At 37.7% G+C, this 23,074-nt stretch overlaps 1 protein-coding gene across 3 annotated transcripts in view; it reads right to left on the bottom strand.

Annotated features, from left to right (window-relative positions):
• Positions 1-23,074, bottom strand: part of DMXL2 (Dmx like 2) — a 121,627-nt gene that overhangs the window by 24,703 nt on the left and 73,850 nt on the right. For 2 of the 3 annotated variants that reach the window (XM_034783309.1, XM_034783310.1), the window contains exons 19-28: positions 22,822-22,932; positions 21,674-21,843; positions 15,725-15,822; positions 14,031-14,196; positions 13,197-13,461; positions 9,658-10,766; positions 7,515-7,706; positions 5,538-5,614; positions 4,523-4,653; positions 2,972-3,220 (exon numbers count right to left, since the gene is read on the bottom strand). In XM_034783309.1, coding sequence (XP_034639200.1) covers positions 2,972-3,220; positions 4,523-4,653; positions 5,538-5,614; positions 7,515-7,706; positions 9,658-10,766; positions 13,197-13,461; positions 14,031-14,196; positions 15,725-15,822; positions 21,674-21,843; positions 22,822-22,932 — 2,568 coding nt within the window. Of the gene's footprint in view, positions 1-2,971; positions 3,221-4,522; positions 4,675-5,537; positions 5,615-7,514; positions 7,707-9,657; positions 10,767-13,196; positions 13,462-14,030; positions 14,197-15,724; positions 15,823-21,673; positions 21,844-22,821; positions 22,933-23,074 lie in introns of those variants that run through there. The other variant, XM_034783311.1, reaches the window with a different exon arrangement.

A 23,074-nucleotide genomic window follows, 5' to 3' on the forward strand; every position in this document is an offset into this window, starting at 1 on the left:
TATTCTTCATCACAGCCAGCAGCAACTGCACGGCTATTTGGTGTGATGAGTGGTGACTTGTTAAGTGTTACATTTTCCGTCTTGCTGTCTGAGCATTTTGTTTTACCAGAATTGGGTCGAGTAGGAAACTGATTATTCATTGCCTATTCCAGTGTAGTTTTTGAGTGATTTTTCAAGGAAAAGTGCATCCATTTGGGAGGATAATTACATGTATGTATGTATTCAAAGTACATCATCAAAAGTGATCACCTTTAGGGCTCCAGTAGTTCTTGTTATATTTTAGCAATAGTAAAATATCGATCAGTTGACAGGTGAAATTTTAAGTTACACTGTTGCTTTCCATGATTTATTAAGAACCTAACTTGTGTAATATAAAACATTTTAAAAATTCAACTACAAAAGCTTCAAAACTGGGGTTCTATCTTAGTTAAAGGACTCTCCTTTTAAACAAATATGTTGAATTCAGTACAGAATATAAATAAAATTAAATGTGTAGATTTTCAGATTCTGCTTGCCAATATCCTCAAACTGGGTTTATTTGCTGTATGTGTCCATTGTGCCATTAACATTTTATAAAGCTAGATTTAACATTTACATAATTATACCAGAGCAGTTTTAAAATTGATGTCACACACACAAAATGACTTCCTGCTTAATTCAACTCCATTTAAATACATTTTTTATTCCTTTGATTTTTCTCAAAATGAATAAGCAATTAATTAAAAGCTGGAGAAGAGCATAGATGAGTAAGGGGCAGTGTCTGCCAAAATAAAACTAATGATATTTCCTCACTTACTAGCCGAGACACAAAAATCACAAATTCATCGGAATGGTATACATACTGTAGCATGGATTACCTCTCATACCTAGGACTGATATCTACAATCTACTTAAACCGTATGATCTTTGAGGTAGGTACTGACTTGTCATTTATAATTATGTGCAGTGTTTAGCACAATGTAGCCCCATGGTATTTCCAAAACACAGAAATTAATAACTATCTTTCAGACCTCCAACAAGTGGAAGCTATCCATGTTACAGCTCAGTAGTCAGAACCTTTATGAACTATAAATTGTGTTCTCTTCTTGTTCAAAAATCAGATCAAAGGGAAAAAAATCTGTTTGTCACATACAGAATGGGAAGAGACTGTCTAGGAAGGAGTACGGCAGAAAGGGATCTAGGGGTTATAGTGGACCACAAGCTAAATATGAGTCAACAGTGTGATGCTGTTGCAAAAAAAGCAAACGTGATTCTGGGATGTATTAACAGGTGTGTTGTGAGCAAGACACGAGAAGTCATTCTTCCGCTCTACTCTGCTCTGGTTAGGCCTCAGCTGGAGTATTGTGTCCAGTTCTGGGCACCGCATTTCAAGAAAGATGTGGAGAAATTGGAAAGGGTCCAGAGAAGAGCAACAAGAATGATTTAAAGGTCTTGAGAACATGACCTATGAAGGAAGGCTGAAAGAATTGGGTTTGTTTACTTTGGAAAAGAGAAGACTGAGAGGGACATGATAGCAGTTTTCAGGTATCTAAAAGGGTGTCATAAGGAAGAGGGAGAAAACTTGTTCACCTTAGCCTCTAAGGATAGAACAAGAAGCAGTGGCTTAAACTGCAGTAAGGGAGGTCTAGGTTGGACATTGAGGAAAAAGTTCCTAACTATCAGGGTGGTTAAACACTGGAATAAATTGCCTAGAGAGGTTGTGGAATCTCCATCTCTGGAGATATTTAAGAGTAGGTTAGATAAATGTCTATCAGGGATGGTCTAGACAGTATTTGGTCCTGCCATGCGGGCAGGGGACTGGACCCTATGACCTCTCGAGGTCCCTTCCAGTCCTAGAATCTATGAATCAAGTGTCTGCTTCTGAATCCATCACACATGCAGGGCAGAGGCGGGGGACTGAGGAGCAAGAGGATTACTAGGACAAGGGTGGTGTCTGAGTTAATCTAAAAGAGTGTGTGTGCCCTTTGTCAAAACCAGTATCTCAGATTCTATACAAGGATTTGGGACACTCCAAAAAGAGAGAGCGCTATGTAGAATCAAATTATATTCTACAGCTGAGAACTGCTTCATTCAATAATTGCTTATTTCGTTCATTCTTGCTTAGCTCTAAATGAAGGAAAACTGGATGACTGTCTCAGTATGTTGTGTTTTAAATCAATGATCATACTTAAGCCAAGCAGACACTCAAACCTCATATGTAACAGCTAGAAAACTGAACAGACTAGGATACACACCTGATGATCAGTAATGATGGAAAACAGAGCTGCAGATACTGGGGAGCCTTTAATATGTACTGAACTATGAGTGATAACTGGCTGAAAACCATTAGCCAAGAATTACTCTTCCACTGCAAAACGTACTTTTCCCTAGAAGACTGTTTTAGGAGTCCTGTAAATCTACAGATAATTTTAACTCTTCTAGATTAATTTAAATTTTGGGAGATTCAAAACCCTGTGTCTCAAACTTAAATTTTTTTTATGCAAACAAAAGGATAAAAAAATGCCAGAGAGCAATAAAGAGTTTAGACTATGCCAATTGCTCAACTGCTTTTTTCATTAAGTCAATAACTAATATTTGTGTCATATTTTAGGACCCGCAATGTGTTATGTGGAATATATGAAGACAATACTGACCTCCAAGAGCTAACCATCTCTCTCCTCCCCCCCCCCCACCCCCCCGTCCTTCTAAAATAACCTCCTCCGGGGTAAAGGTATTTTTAGGACTTGCATAATCATACTGAAGGAATTAATGAGAATCTTAGAATTCTTGATCAGTATGGATTGGCAAGAATACAACTTTTAGCCAAGGTTAAGAACTGATATCAGACACATACTATCAAACATTATGAATTTAAAAGTTCATTTTTAAACTATGTGCCTGGAACCTAAAAAAAAGGAAATTAAACTCGTCTCTTTCCCCCAAATTATATGAATGCACCTTATTGGTCTGAAATTTAATCAACACAAAGTACCTGGAATATTTTCAGATTGTCTTCGGGGTTTCACAACAAGTTTCACACCTCCCCCAAAGACAGCAGCCCACATTCGACTGTTCAGGGGATGGGCTGCTAGCCGAAACAATTCATTGCAAGAATTAGTAGCAAGGGCATGTATCAGGAGACTTAGGTAAACAGCTATGACAGCTTCACAAAGTAAAATGTTTAACTTTGGCTGGTCCTCATCCTGGGCTGAATTTAAGAGATTTATAAGTGAGCTCACACCTGCAAGAATAAAAAAGAAAAGACTTAAAGAAGTTCATAGAAGTACAAAAAACAAGTCAGTATTTTTCTTATATTCATTTCATGCTAAACAAAGAATTCTGAGTGGCCATTTAGTACTTTGATCTAAACTAAGTTTATTATCCCTATATCTGAATAGATTGTAACATTTGTTTCCTTATGATTTTCCTTTCCAAGACAGACCTTTGCCTGAGAGCATTCTGTCTCAGGTGTGTAGCTTGATGGTTCTTGCTCAGCTGTTCAGGGTTTAACTGATCTCCATATGGGGGGGTCAGGAAGAAATCTTCCCCTAGGTCAGCTTGGCATTGACTCTGGGTTTTTTTTTCATCTTCCTCTGTAGCATGTACCTGTGGGTCACTTGCCAGGATTATCTGGGTATATCTCATTTAAGCATATCTCTGCTATTGCAGTGGCCTGGGGCACTGGTGCACCTCGGTCCCTCCTCTCTGCTTGTGGTAGATAATAGTCTAATCTCCAGTGGGCTGTAATACTTTGGTCTAATTTAATTTGTTGGGTTTAGTGTGTGGGTGCTGGATAGAGTTGGTGACAGGAGGTCAGATTAGATGGATTTTGTGGTCTCTTCTGGCGTTAAACTCTATGGCACTATAAAGCCATCAGACTTTTTTTGCAACTGTGCCTCTTTTCCTGCAAATACTACAGACAGTTCAGATTTATCCATGAGGTTCTAGGAGTAGGTCTCATCCCCTTTACTCTTGCACCATATGAGTATTTCCAAAATTGTATGTAAACACTAAATTCTTAATAGATTCATTATAATGCCTTGTGCAACTTTACAAAATACATACATAAAACCTAAGGAGGCCATGGCCATAAAAATGCCTGAAGAACTTCTCTTGGATGGGACAGTTTAGGGGAATGGTCATTCCCAGAAAAGAAATCATCAGGGAACCAAGTTTACATTCTGGATCCTGATCTTTCTCTCATTGAAGATATCTGGGGCACAGTGAGCATCTTTCTGTTCCCATACGGGAGCCATAAATTAAATGCTGATGGAATTCACCCAAGAGTTAAGAAGCAAGAATGCAAAATAGATTTTTTTCAATAAGGGAAGCATATCTGATATCTGCATCTTCAGATGACTAATGTATGCTATCAAGATTCTTGTTGGCTTGAACACTAAGCCTGGTGTGCATTTGTAGATGTCACTGCATGTTCTGAGTCACAAGAAAAATCAAGACATTAAGTGAGAAACATTAGAGTGGGGAACATCTGAAAAAGTGGCGTTGGCATACTGTTGTGAAAAATAACTTAGTTTTTTCTCACCCGGCCATTGAGCAGGAGTTGAATTTGGTGTTGCATGTTCTTCAATGCTTTCTGTCCTCAGTCTGCGACGATCACTCAAAAGCAGTCCTTGATAAACCATTCCTGTAAACTGATTTGTTTCTGTTTGACTGCTAAACACAAATCAATTTTTTCTAATGAGAAAGGATTTTAGAATGTTCTTGTAATGAAGTATAGTGTATATATGGCAAGTCATTTTAGTCTTTAATTTTTCAGAAAATACATTTGAAATTCTGTATAGTGCGTAGGAGCAGTTTTAGAAGACTGAGTAAAGTCATTATGTTTTTACAATGTAAAAAATAGTTAACGTTTAGTGCTAAAAATCTTAGTCTGCATGCAATGTTTTACATCCCAGTCTCTCTGTCTGTATGTTTGGGCATGAGAAAAAGATTCATTTTCAAAGATTTTAGTAATCAGAAAATGTATTGTGAAAAGTGAAAAATGCCCTCACATCTGTAGGTGTATTTATTCTCTACTCTTTTCAAAGCTGGCCATATAACTATCTGAAACTTGTTCATCTGTCAGGTATAAGAAGAAATTGCTCCTATGCATCAATGTGTCTGCTGTGGAAAATTGCCTTTTAAAGTGTTCTCCTTCTAATAGAGCCTCAATCATAGATTGAGTGACTAGATATTTTTATTCTTTATTCCGTGCCATAAAATCTACTAAACAATTTTTGGTATTAAATTTAATTCATCTAAAATTGGGCAAATGGAGGGCACCCATATAGTTTATCTTGAAAATGTTACAAGAAGGTAACAAAAACTGTAGCTTCATTCACACAGTTTCTTCATAATGCATTAATTGCATTATATACATGTGTGCACAAAGTCTTGCACATTGAACTTAGGCCTGGCTGTGTATACACACGAGTATATATGTGCTTAATTCACATTTTAAAATAAATACATAAAGAACCAACATTTTGAAAGTTTGCTCTTACGTGAAAACAAAAAACACATTTTAAATGTAACTGTAAGAAGAGCTCAATTTTTACCTGTAGCTGTGGCTGTCACATAAAGCTTGATAAATAGATGCAGAAAGTGAAGCTGCTAATGAATGAAGTGTATGCACCTAAAACAAAATCATCCAATTAAATTTTATATGAAAAGTTGTAAAACTGCAATTTTTTTCTTAAAATCACAATTAACAAATTAAGTGAGACTGGCTTTTGAGAAAATCTGAATGTTAAACACAAATGTTGAGTTAACTAGTTATACATCGCATGAAGAAAGGAATTGTTAACTGTGATTTATTTTATTCATACAATATACTAATTTAAAAATTACATCCCAATTGTTTTAACTAAATTAAAATTTAGCTACACAGAGGATTCTGTTGCATCTAATGCTGCAATCAAAACCCTTCTCCAAGACATGCCTAAGACTGATGCTCTAATTATGTAAATGTCAAAACAATTTAGATTACACTGAAATAGAATTACCACCATCACTGAGTGCAGATTAAATAACTACAATTTTCTGTTATGCAATATCCTGCCAATATTCTGATTGGTTCTAGACATCTGATCTACATAATCAATAATATACAGTTATTTCTCAATATCCTGATATGCTAACTGGCTAGTATGAAGAGCTGTATAATCACTGTGGTTTTTTGCAATTCTGCAATAACTGTACTGTGTATATGTACATCTCTACTCACAACTATAATCAGCCTTCTCTAACCGTTCTCTTGCATAATTTTCCAGCAGTCTGCCAGCAAGGACAATACTTCAGCTTCTTGTTGCCTTCAATTGAGGCAGAAATCTTCCAATATTTACAGAAAAGAATTAAAAATGGAGTCCAAAAAGCAAAGAAAATGGTGCTGTTAAAGTGCTGGAGGTTTTATTTTATTTTATTTTATTTTTTTAAAAACCTTTAACTTATTTCCATCTCCCCTTCTATCATTCCTCTTGGTCAGCCAGGTCCTTGCCCTCAGAATAACTGTTGTATTATTTATACTGTTGGTTGGAAAATGCTATCTTTTCTTTCTCAATTCAGTTTTGAAATAAAATGCATGCAAAAATATCAGTTATTATGGGGGGAAAGACTGGCTGAGCTGTAGTGCAGAAAGAAAGGCATGGAGAACGGAGATAAATGGAGAGAAAGGAAGAAAATGATGGAGAGAATGAGAGATGACCACCTGGAGAGGATGTTTTTTTTTTTTTTTTTAATTCTTGCAACAATTTGACAACCAATTCTATTTTCCAGTTTTTTTTCATTTAAATGTCAATATTCAATTAAAATTTGCAGTATGATCATCTGAAAGTAACTCCTGTTAACTCCCCCGTAAACCATGTCTTTGTCTATTAAACTCTTTGGGACTTTTGTCATCTGTTTTTACTTCCTCTGAACACATTGGTCTTTAGCTTCAGAGTTTCTTCAGCTCAGAATATGGGGCCAGATTTTCAGTGTGTGTAAATCAACATAGCTTCATTAAAATCAACAATTTATGTCAATTTTATCAGGGGTTTATACATGAGTTAAGAGGATTCACTTCCAAGTCAGAATACATTTTAAGACCTTCTATAATACATAATTGTCATTTTAATTCCACCCAGGGCATTGCTGGTGGTCAGTTCTGCAACAATGTATTTCATTGATCAACATAAACACTGGGATTCACTGATGTAGCAAAGGCCCAGATTTGGGACTAGCGTTCTGGTCACTCATGCTCTGGATTAAAAGGCTGTTGCACTAGGCAATGGATGGAAGGAAACAGCCAAGTGCCAAGATATCCACATTCACCCAGATTATGGGAGAACAGATATATTGCCACAAAGTTTGAAAGAGTGAGTTTGATTTTTCTTGAGACTACCTGTATTGCTCAACTTAAGAGTCATCACGTATGAGTAATGTGGCCATCTGAAACACATTCCATGCTGTCACACATTCCCTTCTTACCATATACAAACATACAAATAACTATATCATCTCGTTTTCAAATTCAGAGAGAACTTCTTCTGCCTTACCTTTACATCTTCGATATTAGGATGGGGTGGAAATTTCATCTGTACTATGGTGTAAAGAATGTCATGGATGTGGTTATTTAAGTACAGCACAGGGTTGGCTATTACAGTTTTTGTTGAAGCAATACTTGCAGAAAGCAGTGGAAGCGTTGTGGGTAATGGAAGGGGAGACTGAAGTTGCTTTACTGTAGTTTCCTGTTTAAAAGAAAATACAGTAGGTAAGATGGTCACATAGCTGACAACAGAAGTAGAGCACATACTTACAACCTTAATGATTAAACAAAATAATCTTCCTTCATCTCTAGCTATACAATATGGATGTAATTTTATGCTCATTGAGGTCAATGGCAAAGCTCTCATAACTTTAATGGTCCAGGATCAGGGACTAACATACATTCAACTTTTCTAGAATACATTTTGATTCCTAGCAGGAAGATAAAACCACTAGCCCTAAGTAACAAGTGTTAGGACTATTTAATACCAAACACTACTATAATAAAAAATGCATTAGCACTAACATGAGTTGAGCTCCTAGGCTACTCAGTGGTCTGAGTTTAATACAAATCCCGCTGCCAACTCTGTCCACATATCTATTCAAGTGACACCATCATAGGACCTAATCACATCAGCCACACCATCAGGGGCTTGTTCACCTGCACATCTACCAATGTGATATATGCCATCATGTGCCAGCAATGCTCCTCTGCCATGTACATTGGCCAAACCGGACAGTCTCTACACAAAAGAATAAACGGACACAAAACTGACATCAGAAATCATAACATTCAAAAACCAGTAGAAGAACACTTCAACCTCTCTAATCGCTCAGATGTTAAGGTGGCAATTTTGCCACAGGAAAGCTTCAAAAACAGACTCCAACGAGAAGCTGCTGAACTTGAATTAATATGCAAACTAGATACCATTAACTTAGGTTTGAACAGAGACTGGGAATGGCTCGGTCATTACACTGGTTTAATCTATTTCCCCATGTTAAAGTATCCTCATGCCTTTGTGTCACCTGTCCGAAATAGGCCATCTTGATTATCACTTCAAAAGTTTTTCTCCCCTGCTGATAATAGCTTCTCTTAATTAATTAGCCTCTTACAGTTGGTATGGGTACTTCCACCTTTTCATGTTCTCTGTATGTATAAATATCTTCTTACTGTATGTTCCATTCTATGCATCCGATGAAGTGGGCAGTAGCCCATAAAAGCTTATGTTCAAATAAATTTGTTAGTCTCTAAGGTGCCACAAGTACTCCTGTTCTTTTTGCTGATACAGACTAACATGGCTGCTACTCTAAAATACGTATATAGTATCTTCTATGTGAGGAACTTCAAGTATTTTACAAACAACATATTAAAACCTCATAACACTCGTGTAATCTTAGTTTTATTCCTATTTTAAATGTGGAAAAAACTGAAGCAAAGTTAAACAACTTGTCCATCATCACACAGGATCTCTGTTGCTAAACAGGAAATAAATCCTATTTGCAGTCCTAAGATTTAGCTGCTAGATACTTTCTCTAGCATGAAATAAATACAGAGAATGCCAGACAGTGCTTGGGGACACTATATTGTTTGATTTTTGTCTTTTGGATGAGATACAAATTAAGCCCAATCACTTGTTGTCCCATGGCATTATTCGCAAGAATTGGGGGCATTAGAGCTTGTCAAATTCCAATTGGAACAATATAGGTGGACAAAATGTAATTATCAAAAATGGAATGTGCATAGAATACTGAGTCTTAACACTTAGATACCAGCTTAAATGCTATGCTGATAGGTGCCTTAGAACACTCTAAACTTGAAAATAGTGAAATAGGATCTTTAATAATCATAGATGGCCAGGATCCAGATTTAAGATTTATGCAAAAGCAGCATCCCAAAATACCAGACTGTGCCCCCTAATTCCACTTGGGGAGTTGGTACTCTTCCCTCTAAGTCTATAAAGTTCTATGTACTGACTTACCAATCCGACTGCAGTACCCTAGAAATGTCTGATCTAAGTACTACTCTGGCCTGACTTTGTGAGTGATTTGACAAAAATCACAGTCTGACGAGCTGTGGTTGCAAGATGACTTAAATTCCTAAACTACTTAAAATGAACTAAACTCAATTTAAAGTCTTTTAAAAGATTGTCTTACCTGCTGTGACTCTTGCAACAAAAACTTGAGCTCCATTCTTACAGATGCTAGACCACCACCTTGTGCCCCATGAAGGCTACAGTAACTTAGGAAAACTCTCAGGAGAGCTTGATTCTTTTGCAGCCACCACTTTCGTCTTTCAGCATGCTCTCGTTTCGCCTGCAACCTACGTCTTTCTATCTGGTGACGTTCATATGAGCCAATATCTGGCTTATCCACAATTTCTTCATGATCAGGTAGGTCACCATCTACTTTAGTATATGTTTCACAATAGTCTTTGCCACCTGCTTCATGGTTACATATTTCATGCATAGCAGCAATTTCTTTTTCCAGCCAATTGTATAGCTGAAATCTAAGTTTCCCTCCGTCTACCTCATACCCCGTAGCCAAAGTCCTAAGTTCGGTCATTAGGATCTTCAAACAGGCTCTGAACTTGAGTTGTTCGGCAATTACATCAACCTCAGTGTCGCCTCCATCAGAGTCCTCCCTTGGAGGTGTCTGTAGTACATCAATGTGTGCACTCTTCTCATCTAGTTTTCCATTTTTAGAGTCCAATTTCGAACCTTTCATTGTTAAACCAACATCATCTTTCTCTTCCTCTGAGCCATCTTTGTCTTCACCCCAGTCAAGAGTAAGAGACTCCTCATCGAATTTTACTGCCGGCTGACTCCAGTCAAATTGTGCTGAAGAATCAGTGCTACTTTCCAAAGCAGATGAAGCTGAAAATGGCTTTGACCAGTCTATATTACTACTTTCAGCACCATCACTCACAGTGTTTGACTCTAGAATCACACCAGTTTTACTAGTGGTACTTGAACTGGATTGATCTTTCTTGGTAGAAATGTTGGACTTTTTACTTATTTTTGGAATTTTGGAAAGAACTTCAAGAGCTAAAACAGGGCATCCCACTTTAAAATGAGCATTTGCAGTGGTGAAGAATAATTTTCTCTCTATAAGATTAATTTTATCAACAAAACTTTTCTCTGTTTTTATACCTAAAGTGGCCAGAGTTCCTTCTGGTGAGCTGAAATGTCTTCGGAGGAGCAAAGGGTGGGTCCGAAGGTAGTTGTAAAAACTAAACACCACAGGATTGCAGGACTTGATGATAACTAGAGGAATTAAACAAATATGACCTCTACTGAAACACATACAAATGAATATTATTTTAAGGTTGTTTAGCAAACCTTTATTTGCGATTTTACAAAACCTTACCAAAACTGTCTAGCATATTTGTAAAAAATAAAAAATCACATATCCCACAAGAAAAGTGATAACATGAACTGATTATGGAAAGAATAAAAAGTTGTCATACTGACCCCCTGTTCCTTCTGCTTTATGGCACTCAGGCAACTCAAATAAAGAGGAAAGCTGGCTTGGTCGGTCACCTTGGGATTGCCACAGTATAGGGGAATTCCTTGGTGGCATAAAATCAGCCTAGCTCAGTGTCACCCAGCAATTGGCCCTGGCCTAGCAGCTTTTTCAGGTAATGGCTAGGCTAGGGGACCTGGCTGCATCACTGCTGAACTCTGGTAATCCCTGGTACCGAAATGGCTGCCTGAAGGTTATTACAACTGGGCACAAATTAGAGCAGTCTCAAGGATGCTCTCACCGGCAATGTAGATTGAACCTGCCCCCAGGATAAGGGAAGGGGATGTAAAGTGGCACCTTTGTTTCCACCCTTTCTGGTCTTACAAAGATTGGCTGGTGGATCCAGGAATGAGCCCAATGTTTATTAATAGAGAAAACATTATAAATTGAGTTATATACATTAGTTACTCTTACACGTTTTAAAAAATCAGCTTATTAAAAAGACATACTCCTAAAAAAAAACCAGATAATGTAATACCACCAGGTGACTACTCCTTAGTTTTAAACAAAATGGGGAACTATTAAAAAACCACTCTCCACCTATCCCTTCCACCTCCAGAAAGCACCTTCCTGAAGTTTCCAATCAAGAACTACAGGATTTGGAGTGAGGAATCCAATCAGTGACTCCCACATGACAACATGGATTACAAATTCTTTCTAAAAGTTGAATTGAAATGTTTATTTAGAAATAAACATCCTATTTTTTTTAAACAGAATAAACTTGGCCAATATCTAAGAACATCACAGCTTTGAATGCTAAGGGGAGTCTGATTTGTCTCACAATGGCAGTTCAAGACCCAAGAGGAGGAATGCTGTGACTATGAAGGGCCTGCTTCCCCCATTCTTATACCAGTTTAATCCTGGTGTTATTCCACTCACTGCTATGCAGATGGTGACCTGTGACTCTTGCTTAGCATGCAAATCTTGCCTGACTCGCTGTCACCTTGCCCTCCTTTTATTTCCTACTCTGCCACTCCATTTGTTTGTTACAGTCCTTGTTGAGCTGGATGAAAGTTTTCTGTCAAAGAATGTCTTTTTAGTACACATCCGTACAGCATCTAGCCCAACGGGGCCTGATCACTGATACTACTACTACTAATTAATTCATTAATAATGTGTTGTATCTGGTTAAGAGTGTAACAGAGTGTAAAATGAGGCCTGCTATGTCACAAAACAAAGCTGATACCGTTCAACTTTAATATGGTTTGTAAGTCTACTGGTGAGCTTTGTTAATGATTTGGGATTTCAAGCAGATTTTTAATAATTTTTGAAGGCGTTAAACTCAATTTTGGTTCTTTTAGACATAATCCTTGGCTCCTAAGCAGTGTGAAGAACATGGGAGGTATCAGTATTTATTTCTCTCTCTCTCGGGGCTTGGTGGTTATTGTACTGCTAGCTGCAAGGTGACTTTGGCTATGTCTATGCTACCGCCTACGTCAGCAAAACATGTCATGCAGGGGTGAATATTCCACTCCCTGAGCAACATAAGTTACACCAACATAGGTGTTTGTGTGCACAGCGCTATGTTAGCGGGAAAGGTGGGTTTTTTATGCTGACAGGAAATCTCTCTCCTATTGGTATAGAGCCTCTTCACTGGACACACTGTATTGGTAAGCTGTGCCATTGGAGCGCTGTACATAGAGACATGGCCTAAGGTTTCGGTCCTGCAGAGATCCAGAACAACAGTGCTCAGGTTGGGGAAATGGGATGTCGTACCCTGGTGGTCCACTCAAAAGTTGGGTGAATCTCAGGATTCCATTCTGATCAGTGTAGGTGTAGGCCTAAGCCTACCACTTGAAGGAAGTGCCCACAGGGAGACAGGTCACTGGTATCACTCACCCATGAACCGCAACAAGCAACATTTGTAAAAATGAAATCACTATACTCTAATAAGCTTATGGTCACAGTACACTGTAGCTATTGCACACTTCATAACTACAACACAATGGAGAATTAAACAGATAATTAACAGATATTAGCTGTTTGTTGAAATCCTGAGAATTATTGCATTAATGAATTACAGCTACAGTAACAGCTACTTTAACTATGCCTTTTTCATATTTAAGGATCTGTTTTTACTTTTAAATGCTTAATTATTTTAATTATGTAAGGATCTATAAATCCTAATGCTAAAATATATTTGAAAATTACAACACTGATATTTCCCCTACCTGGATTTTCATCATCTTCCTTAGGTGTTTGTTCCAATAAAGTGTCCAGTGCTCTAGTGTAGTCTTTCGTTATCCAATAGGCAAGATTTCGCAGGAAAGGATCAGGATGCAATTTAGTACATTTGAATCCAGTTCCATCTTTCTGGCAACCCAAAATCTTTTCATAAAGAATAGATGTATAGGTAAGGGAGGTCTCAAATTCTGATTCATATAAACGAGCAATAACCATGGCCAGCTGAATATCTTCCATTTTTTCAAGACACACCTGTGGCATAAAGCGTGAAAAGCAAGCTGCTGCATTAGGGAAGCCTAGCTCTCTCAAAGAAAGAATGAATTAAATAACCACCCACATTTAGAATGAAGAGTAATTTTCCCATCATGTAAAACGTTTAAAAGGTACATCAAATTTGGGGGTCAGAAACCTGGATCCAAGTATGTTTTTTTCCACTCTGGTCAGAAGTGTGCTGATTTCCCCCCCCCCCCCCAGATTTTTATAAAATTCTGGTTTATTTAGTAGTGTCAATGGATTAATAATCTAATGGACTTTTTTCCTTCAAGCTTAAGCACAAATTTTCAGCCTTAATTACATGAACATTAGTTTTCTGGGAGGTTTTGCTACTGAACCGTATGCAGAATTATATCTGATATCCTGTAATAAAGACTCTTGTAATACATACACACACAGGCAGCATTAATGTTGCATAACTGACTTTTCATTGCTCCACTGTACAACTTTCTCTTTCCACAGCTTTTGTGAAATGATTAACAAATAACAATGTTCATCACAGTGTAATTCTCAAGTTCAGTTCTGAAATTCCACAGTACTTTATATACCTCTATAGCATCTTTCAGGGAACCAGCTAGTAAGAAAAAAGCAGCAGACTGTTCAAAGCGTTGTTTTCCCAACAAAGCAAAAGCATTTTTCAAAGCTGCTTTGCGCCACCTATCTTCACTGAAATTGTGGCTGAAAAATGTGGTCATCTTTTCATCATACTGAGACCTGTGTTAAAAAACAAACAAAAAACGCAACACATACAGTACTTAGTTATAACTTAAATTTAGGGCTGTCAAGCGATTAAAAAATTAATGGCAATTAATAGAGCTGTTAAACAACAATAGAATATCATTTTATTTTAAATATTTTTGGATGTTTACTACATTTTCAAATATATTGATTTCAATTACAACACAGAATACAAAGTACAGTGCTCACTTTATATTTATTTATTACAAATATTTGCATTGTAAAAAACAAAAATTGTATTTTTCAATTCACCTCATACAAGTACTGTAGTGCAATCTCTTTATCATGAAAGTTGAACTTACAAATGTAGAATTATGTACAAAAAAACTGCATTCAAAAATAAAAATGTAAAACTTTACAGTCTACAAGTCCACTCAGTCCTACTTCTTGGTCAGACAATCACTCAGACAAACAAGGTTGGTTACAATTTGCAGGAGATAATACTGCCTGCTTCTTGTTTACAATGTCACCTGAAAGTGAGAACAAGCGTTCGCATGGCACCGTTGTAGCTGGCGTTGCAAGATATTTATGTGCCAGATGCACTAAAAATTCATGTGTCCCTTCATGCTTTAACCACCATTCCAGAGAACATGCATCCATGCTGCTGACGGGTTTTGCTCAATAACTATGCAAAGCAGTGCGGACCGACACACGTTCATTTTCATCATCTGAGTCAGATGCCAATAGCAAAAAGTTGATTTTCTTTTTTGGTGGTTTGGGTTCTATAGTTTCCGCACCAGAATGTTGCTCTTTTAAGACTTCTGAAAGCATGTGCCACACCTCATCCCTCTCAGATTTTGGACGGTACTTCAGATTCTTAAACCTTGGGTCAAGTGCTGTAGCTATTTTTAGAAATCTCACATCGGTACCTTCTTTGCATATTGCCAAATCTGCTGTGAAAGTGTTCTTAAAACGAATGTGAGCTGGATCATCTGAAACTGCTATAACATGAAATATATGCAGAATGCAGATAAAACAGAGCAGGAGACATACAATTCTCCCCACAAGGAGTACAGTCAAATTTAATTGACGCATTATTTTTTTAACAAGCATCAGCATGGAAGCCTGCCCTCTGGAATGGAGCCAAAGCATGAAGGGGCAGATGAATGTCTGATCCATGACAGAGATTGTACTTCAGTATTTGTATGAGGTGAATTGAAATACTATTTTTTTTACAGTGTATATATTTGTAATAAATATAAAGTGAGCACTGTGCACTTTGTATTGTGTTGTAATTGAAATCAATATTGAAAAAGTAGAAAAACATCTAAAATCATTTAATGAATTTCAATTGCTATTCTATTGTTTAAGTGTGATTAATCACGACTAATTTTTTTGAGTTAATCGTGTGAGTTAACTGCAATTGACAGCCCTACTTACATTATACCTTTTAATCTTTTGATCCAAGATCAGTTGAAATGAATTTCTAATCTGAAAGAGTTCTTCTTTACGCTATTAATTTTATTCTTACTACTTTTAAAGTCCAAAGGCTAATGGAACTCACCTAAACAGACCCCACACCACTGCTTTTTTCTTCATAGCAAGGTAAAAAATTGCAGCATCCAAGGCATCATTGTTCCTCTGAAACGAAGCTTTTGCAACCTACAGTAGTATAGGGAGAGCAAATAGAATTACTGCAAAAAAGCTGCTTTCAGCTAAAAAATGCACAAACTCCGCTGGAAAGGATAGCATGGAGTTTGTGTGTGTTTCTATAAAGCTATATAACTGCTTTCTGAATATTTTGCAGAAGACACTATTTATACAGTTTGTGAACAGATCACACTGTAAATGCAAGTTTAATTTTTCTGAAAGCCCTTAGAAAATATAATACTGATGCATACATTTAAAAACATAAAAAGTGAAGCTAGAGAAGGGCAAATAAAAATCTTTCATCCCTCAAAACATGATGAGGTACTTTTCACTTGGCAACACATAGTGTTGTGGTATCCTCTCGCACTGAGGATACCTCTCCGGGGGAGGGAACTCCAGTTATTAGGAAGAGACAGGTATTAGTAATGGGTGATTTGATCACTAGAAACATAGATAGCTGGGTTTGCGATGACCGGGAGAACTGCATGGTGACTTGCCCGTCTAGTGCGAAGGTTGCAGATCTCTCGAGACATCTGGATAGACTTATGTGTAGTGCTGGGCAGGAGACAGTGGTTGTGGTACATGTAGGTACCAGTGACATAGGAAAGGATAGGAGAGAGGTCCTGGAGGTCAGATTTAGGCTGTTAGGTAAGAGATTGAAGTCCAGGACCTCCATGGTAGCATTCTCTGAAATGCTTCCAGTTCCACACGCAGGGCCAGTTAGACAGGCAGAACTGCAGGGTCTTAATGCGTGGATGAGACAATGGTATAGGGAGGAGGGGTTGAGATTTATTAGGAACTGGGGAAACTTTTGGGACAGGGGGAGCCTATACAAGAAGGATGGGCTCCATTTAAACCAAAATGGAACCAGATTGCTGGCACTTAACATTAAAAAGGTCGTAGAGCAGTTTTTAAACTAAGGGCTGGGGGAAAGCCAACAGGTGCAGAGGAGCATGTGTTTCGGACAGAGACATCCCTTAGGGGAGGATCTATTAATGGAGATTCTCTATGTCCTAGTAAGGAGGAGAGGATGGAAGATGATAAAATACAGGTAGGATCTGATGAGAAACAATGAAATGAAAAAAAGTCCCATTCAATTACATCATGTAATGGCAGACAGCTGAAAAGTGAAACTTTTTAAAGTGCTTAAATACAAATGTTAATAATAAGATGGGTGAACAAGACTGCCTCATATTAAATGAGGATATTGATATAATAGGTGTGACGTTGCACCCCATAATGCTTTATAGAAATATGCTTATGAGGGTAAATATGACATAATTGGAATATGTTTTATGCTAGATCTGCCATGTAACATATCTTTGCAAAGGTTATGATCTACTGAATATATTCATCCTATTTGTATGCATGTATCATTTTTATATCTGAAGTTATGAGCGTTGGCTCTATGCTTGTATTTAAAGTGTTTGCTGTAGGAAGCACATAAGGCAGACTTGGTCAACATAGTATGAAGGGGTTATTCAAGTAATTGGGATAACTTAACTAACAATGGACTTTGGGAGATGCCAATCCACATCAGAGCTTTCCTGGGAACGTTCAAACTAACATGTAAACAATGGCGTCTGCCTGCAAAAAGCTGTATTGTCCATAGACATGTGACTTGCCCAGGTGACTAGACTCCATCTTGTTGTTGTGATCTTGCATAGGAAAACAAAGGGGTTTCCATCCACGAGAGAGAATATAAAAGGACCTGGAAACCCCTCCATTATGTCTTCAGCTGGCTCAAAAGATAGCCTCTCCACCTCAAAGAGATGCTTGAAAGAAACTGGAACAAAGGACAGTACCTATGGGGATGTGCGTGATTGCTGTACCCAGACTAGGAAGGAGTCTAGTCTGTGAAAGAAGCTTATTGGAACATCTCTGAGGGTGAGATTTACCTGCATTTAGTTTCCTACTGTATTAGGCTTAGACTTGCATGTTTTTGTTTTATTTTGCTTGGTAATTTACTTTGTTCTGTCTGTTATTACTTGGAACCACTTAAATCCTACTTTTTATATTTAATAAAATCACTTTTTACTTATTAATTAACCCAGAGCAAGTAATTAATACCTGGGGGAGCAAATAGCTGTGCAAATCTCTCAGTGTTATAGAGGGCGAACAACTTATGAGTTTACCCTGTATAAGTTTTATACAGAGTAAAATGGATTTATTTGGGATTTGGATCCCATTGGGAACTGGGTATCTGGGTGCTAGAGACAGGAGCACTTCTTAAGCTGTTTTCAGTTAAGTCTGCAGCTTGTGGGGGATGTGGTTCAGACCTAGTCTGTATTTGTAGCAGGCTAGCATGTCTGGCTCAACAAGACAGGGCATTGAAGTCCCAAACTGCCAGGGAAAATGGGTTCAGAAGTAGTCTCAGCACATCAGGTGGCAGTCCCAAGGGGGTTTCTGTGACCCAACCCATCACAATAGGCATCACAGAAATTTGGTGGAATGAGGATAATCAATGGGACAAAGTAATTCCAGGGTAAAAAATATATCGGAAGGACAGAACAGGTTGTGCTGGTGGGGGAGTGGCACTATATATGAAAGAAAGCATACAGTCAAATGAAGTAAAAATCTTAAATGAACCAAACTGTACCATAGAATCTCTATGGATAGCAATTCCATGCTTGAATAATAAGAATATAGCAGTAGGACTATATTACCGACCAGGATGTTGATAGTGACTGTGAAATGCTCAGGAAGATTAGAGAAGCTATAAAAATAAAAAACACTCAATAATAATGGGGGACTTCAACTATCCCCATATTGACTGGGTATATGTCACCTCAGGACGGGATGCAGAGATAGTTTCTTGACACCTTAAATGACTGCTTCTTGGAGCAGCTAGTCCTGGAACCCACAAGAGGAGAGGCAATTCTTGATTTGGCCCTAAGTGGAACACTGGATCAGGCCCAAGAAGTGAATATAGCTGGACCGATTGGTAATGGTGACCATAATATAATTAAATTTAACATCCTTGTGGCAGGGAAAACATGAGAGCAGCCCAACACTGTAGCATTTAATTTCATAAAGGGGGACTACACAAAAATGAGGAAGTTAGTGAAACAGAAATCAAAAGATACAGTGCCCAAAGTGAAATCCCTGCAAGCTACATGAAAACTTTCTAAAGACCTCATAGTAGAGGCTCAACTTAAACATATACCCAATTAAAAAACATATTAAGAGAACCAAAAAAGTGCCACCGTGGCTAAACAGAATAAAAGAAGCAGTGAGAGGTAAAAAGGCATCCTTTAAAAGGTGGAAGTTAAATCCTAGTGAGGAAAACAGAAAGGAGCATAAACTCTGGCAAATGAAGTGTAAAAATATAATTAGGAAGTCCAAAAAAGAATTTGAAAAACAGCTAGCCAAAGACTCAAAGTTATAGCAATTTTTTTTTTAAGTACATCAGAAGCAGGAAGTCTGCTAAACAACCAGTGGGGCCACTGGACAATTGATATGCTAAAGGAGCACTCAGGGATGATAAGGCTATTGCAGAGAAATTAAATGAATTCTCTGCATCCGTCTTCATGGCTGAGGATGTGAGGGAGATTCCCAAAGCTGAGCCATTCTTTTTAGGTGACAAATCTGAGTAACTGTTCCAGATTGAGGTGTCATTAGAAGAGGTTTTGAAACAAATTGATAAACTAAACTGTAATAAATCACCAGGACCAGATGGTATTCACCCAAAAGTTCTGAAGAAACTAAAATGTGAAATTGCAGAACTACTAACTCTAGTCTGTAACCTATCATTTAAATCAGCTTCTGAACCAAATGACTGGAGGATAGCTAATGTGATGCCAATTTTTAAAAAACTCCAGAGGTGATCCCAGCAATTACAGGCTGGTAAACCTGACTTCAGTTATGGGCAAACTGGTTGAAACTATAGTAATGAACAAAATTGTCAGACACCTAGATGAACATAATTTGTTGGGGAAGAGTCAACATGGTTTTTGTAAAGGGAAATCATGCCTTACCAATATACTACAATTCTTTGAAGGGGTCAACAAGCATGTGGACAAGGGGGATCCAGTAGATATAGTGTACTCAGATTTTCAGAAAGCCTTTGACAAGCCTCATTAAAGGCTCTTAAAGTAAGCTTTAATGGGATAAGAGAGAAGGTCCTTTTATGGATTGGTAACTGGTTAAGAGATAGGAAACAAAGGGTAGGAATAAATGGTTAGTTTTCAGAATGGAGAGAAGTAAAGAGTGGTGTCCCCCAGGGATCTGTACCAGGCCCAGTCCTATTCAACATATTCATAAATGATCTGCAAAAAGGGGTAAACAATGAGATGGCAAAATTTGCAGATTATACAAAATTATTCAAGATAGTCAAGTCCCAGGCAGACTGTGAAGAGCTACTAAAGGATACCTCAGAACTGGGTGACTGGGCAACAAAAAGGCAGATGAAATTCAATGTTGATATATGCAAAGTAATGCACATTGGAAAACATAATCCCAACTATACATATAAAATGATGGGGTCTAAATTAGCTGTTACCACTTAAGAAAGAGATCTTGGAGTTATTGTGGATAGTTCTCTGAAAACATCCACTCAATGTGCAGCGGCAGTCAAAAAAGCAAACAATGTTGGGAATCATTAAGAAAGGGATAGACAATAAGACAGAAAATATCATATTGCCTCTATATAAATCCATGGTACGCCCACATCTTGAATACTGTATGCAGATATGGTCGCCCCATCTCAAAAAATGTGTACTGAAATTGGAAAAGGTTCAGAAAAGGGTATGGAATGGTTGCCACATGAGAGACTAATAAGATTGGGACTTTTCAGCTTGGAAAAGAGACGACTAAGGGGGGATCTGATAGAGGTCTATAAAATCATGACTGGTGTGGAGAAAGTAAATAAGGAAGTGTTTTTACTCCCTTCTCATAACAGAAGAACTAGGGGTCACCAAACAAAATTAATAGGCAGCAGATTTAAAACAAACAAAAGGAAGTATTTTTTTCACACAACGCACAGTCAACCTGTGGAACTCCTTGCCAGGGCATGTTGTGAAGACCAAGACTATAATGGGGGTCATAAAAGAACTAGATAAGTTCATGGAGGATAGGTCCATCAATAGCTATTAGCCAGGATGGACAGAGATGGTGGCCCTAGCCTCTGTTTGCCAGAAGCTGGGAATGGTCGACAAAGGACGGATCACTTGATTACCTGTTCTGTTCATTCCTTCTGGGGCACTTGGCATTGGTCACTGTCAGAAGACAGGATACTGGGCTAGATGGACCTTTGGTCTGACCCAGCATGGCTATTCTTATGTTTTTATTATGATGTCATGAGGTCCCTATCAGCCCTACACTTCTATGAATCTATGAACTTGGGCTCCACTGGTGCTCCATTACAATTCACAACTATTTGCTTGCTTCCATATCACATACCATTTAAAATAAAAGAATTTTATAATGTTGTCAGTGGGTTTTCATTTAGACCCAAAGATCTGTCCACATGGATCTAATTCTAGGATCAGGGACTTAAGTTACAAAGCTGGGAGATTCAATGGGTAAAATTCTGGTCCCACTGAAGTCATTGTAACTTTTGCCATTTGTTTGAGATGAAAAAAATCACTATTTAATAGATTTAAGAAAAAGGTTAAGAAAAAAAGTATTTCCTAAAAAGAGAAAATCAGCAGCTTCTTTTAACTTATTGTTGACCTTAAAGTACTTTTTTAATGCATCTTTTGAGTTACTGACTAGAGATGTAACACATGCTAAAGATCTTAACACTAATCTTCATCATGGATTTCTGTTATGAATGGCATATCTAATACATATCTTGCTATAATTTATTTCTTAAGTTATACAAAACATAGCATAAAGTTTTAATGTAAGTGATTCAAGCTACCTTCTCAATACACCTTCGGAGTGTGTTAATATTCCTGACCCACCAACCTATGCCCATTGCTCTTAGTTCCGACCACTGTGGATCTCCTCTTTGGATAGCAGGAATCGTGTTGATCAACTCTTCCTCAGCTTCAGAATGAAAAGCCCAGGCAAAATGGCAGGTAGATACACCTAAATAGTGACATGGGACAATTAATCTTCAGAAAATAAAAGGTTGTTAATAAACAAATGAAAAATAGGAGGAAGACTGCATATGGACCATAGCACATGAATTTATCATTTTGATCCTAAATGTTTACTTATGATAAAGTGTTTATAATGTTGCATCCTGGGCCAAATTTTTCTTCTTTTTTAAATCACGAACGCAAATTAGCAAAACAGAGGTGGGACTCCCAGCCGAAGAGTGGGGTTCTCTTAGATGGGTCATTCCCAACAGAAGGAAGTGGTGCTGCTGACCAGGTTACTAATGGTGGTGCACCCTCCAGGTAGAGAGCATCCTACTTTGAACACACATTGCTGTGCGTGTACAAAATTTTATTATGTCAATAAATGTAGTGATTGTAGACTGCAATTATTTCACTAAATCCCCAAAAGATTCTAACAAGTATCTCTTTCTTTAAAGCATTTAATTCATAATCTAATTCCTATTATCCAGACTTCAGAGGCTGGGAATCTGTCTGGTCCTCAGGTGCTGCCTGCTCTCCTACCCCAGATTTCAGAACAGCAGCACTCAGCCCCTGCTTCAACCAGTAAGCAGATAGCTGGGATACAAATTACAAATTATAGCTTAGGAAAAATAAAAAGTCTTATTTTTATTTCTTCTGCAAAGCAGATTTAAAAAAAAAAAAAAAACTTAATTTTGTTGGGGAAAATATCCAAACTTCAATCTCTTTATCACATTTTCCAACTCATGACTTTTCTATAGCTCTCCTTCCATTACCCTGGTCATAGACTGTATCAAAGAACTTATGAAGTCAATGGTCCTATTCACAGTTGATGAAGGTAAACATATTCGTAAGTCTTTGCAGGATCATGGCTTAAGTGAACACGTATCATTAAAAATTCCTAAATGGGATAATTCAAATATTGAAAATAATGCTGAAACATTTTCTGTCTGCTCATGCAGACATAAAACATTGCAAGGCTTACCTTGATGAAGCAGCTGACCTCGATATAAAGGTGGGAGTGATGTCAGAAGGCATGTATGCAAGCGCATAGCCAACAAATACCGCAAGCCACATTCATCTAATGTGTCTCTGCCTGCAAAATAAAAAAAATGATTTGAGTACTTGTGAACACATACGATTTACACCCCATTGATATTTTCATAAGGGGGGGACAAGAATTCAACAGGTATGGAGACTGAATTCATCCCTCTACTTACTAACAGATCAGGACTGAG

Source organism: Trachemys scripta, chromosome 10 (assembly GCF_013100865.1).
Source record: "Trachemys scripta elegans isolate TJP31775 chromosome 10, CAS_Tse_1.0, whole genome shotgun sequence".
NCBI classification, from domain to species: Eukaryota; Metazoa; Chordata; order Testudines; family Emydidae; genus Trachemys; species Trachemys scripta.